The sequence below is a fragment of the Molossus molossus genome, unplaced genomic scaffold (genome assembly GCF_014108415.1).
Source record: "Molossus molossus isolate mMolMol1 unplaced genomic scaffold, mMolMol1.p scaffold_m16_p_10, whole genome shotgun sequence".
In the NCBI taxonomy this organism is placed as follows: Eukaryota; Metazoa; Chordata; class Mammalia; order Chiroptera; family Molossidae; genus Molossus; species Molossus molossus.
Window position 1 is genome coordinate 24,024,653 of NW_023425345.1, and position 1,906 is coordinate 24,026,558.

The 1,906-nt window shown below is 36.0% G+C and overlaps 1 protein-coding gene across 1 annotated transcript; it reads right to left on the reverse strand.

Annotated features, from left to right (window-relative positions):
• Positions 1-206: 206 nt before the first annotated feature.
• On the reverse strand, positions 207-1,157 carry LOC118623337 (taste receptor type 2 member 7-like). The gene has a single exon (XM_036250842.1). It carries the CDS (start codon positions 1,155-1,157, stop codon positions 207-209), a length of 951 nt encoding a protein of 316 aa, XP_036106735.1.
• Positions 1,158-1,906: the final 749 nt, after the last annotated feature.

The window sequence follows — 1,906 nt, forward strand, 5'->3', positions numbered from 1 at the left end:
GGGAAAGACAGAGAGAAGAGAGACAAAAAGGGAAAGAGAGATAAAGAGGCAAAATAAGCTCTACATAAGATTTCCTATGTTATAAATATACTAAATACATTTTAATGTAATAAACTATATGAAACCAACATTAATGTAAGAACTGAAGATAATATATATTTTGTCTTCCTTTGTCATAGAAAATGATAGTTTGTCTTCAGATCTGTTTACGGTGTTAGACATTTCATTTTTTTTAGTGCATGTGTTACTTTAAGTAGCACCCTTAGAGATGCTTGTCTTAGTTTATTGTTCCCCAGAATTAATATAAATGAATGGCTTGAGGGATAGATTAGAGCTATCAACTCACCAATTATCACAGCTAGTTCTGTCTCTGGCATGAAGTAACTGGAGGTGGCTACAAGAAAGGACAAATAGTAGGCAATGAAAAGTAGGAGGAAGGAGATGACAGCTTTCATGGCTCCCATGTGGGCATCTGTGCTGGGGTCTCTGGCCCCTGTAGCAATGAGCTGCATCTGCTTGATGTGTCTCCAAAGGGAGAGGATCAGGAGGAGAAATGAAATCAGGGACACAGAAAAGGGGAACAGCGCCAACGCGTTCAGCGTCAACACCTTGATGGAAGCATATTGAGCTTTATTTTCTCTGCATCTCAAAGTTAAGTTTGTTTTCTGCTTGAACTTGACACAAAGCCTGAAATCATCATTCAAATTCTCAGTGACAGGAAGGCTAATAAACACGGAGAATGCCAAGCACACCAGCAGGATCCCAGGAATCACTCTGTCAATTCTCCACTTCATCCAGAGGAAAAGAGGATGGAAGAAATTAGCTATCTTGAGGAAATAGAAAATGCTGAGGCAGGTGGCAAACCAGACACTTACATGGTTGGTTAATGTCCAGAAGAAGTCAATGATTCTCATTTGTTTACCAGTGGCATAGACATCTGGATGCAGGATCAATACAAAACAATCTAAAAGTATTATACACAATAGAAAAATCCTGGATATGGCCAAACATGTGAGGATTAAATCAATGGGAGCAATCTTCTTATTCTTGATCCAGTCCATGCAGTTTACCAATCCAATAAATGCATTTCCTAAAATCCCCACTGAAAACTCTCCAATTGCTATGATCATTAAGGTGTGGTATTCTACATCTGACATGTTAAAACAGAAATATCCAATTTGTTTTTATTTCAACTGATGTAGTATAACTACACCTACTTCTTAATTTTGCTGCTATTTACCTCTTTTATGATGGAGATTTTAATGGCAAATGAAGACTGTAGCTATCTTCATTAAATCCTAATTAATCTTGACAAACATTGTGGTTGACGATCTCTGGACTGGTTGCTGTATATCCATTTATCTTCCCAGCAAGTTTTACTTTTCCACTTATGATTAATTTGGGCTGAGCTTCAGTTTGCCAAAATGCAAATTAGGCCGATTCCCGTTCATGGCCCTGGACTGTCTTTCTCATGTTACATTTTGCAAATTTTGTATTTATTACTTGGTGATGCATGCTAGTAACCTCAACAGGTGTGCCAGATTTAACAAATAAGAATATAGAACACCTAGCTAAATTTGAATGCCAAATAAACAATGAATGTTTTTTGTTGTTGTTGTTTTAGTGTATGTCCCAAATGCATAAGATAACTACTTCCAGGAGGCACTGAAATTCAAATTAATTGAATATCCTGTATTTCATCTGGCAAACTTAAACCTCAAGCATTTCTAGCAATTAGAAAATGGCCAAAGAATTGAAATTTGTAGAGGGATCTTCATTTGTTGAACGATAGTACTAATTACTACTAAAAATCCAAAGTTTGGTTTAACATTGAGAGCTATATGTTTCCAGGGAGTTTAAAAGGTTAACACTAAATATAAATTATTTGGTTTTTATTTTTTTTATT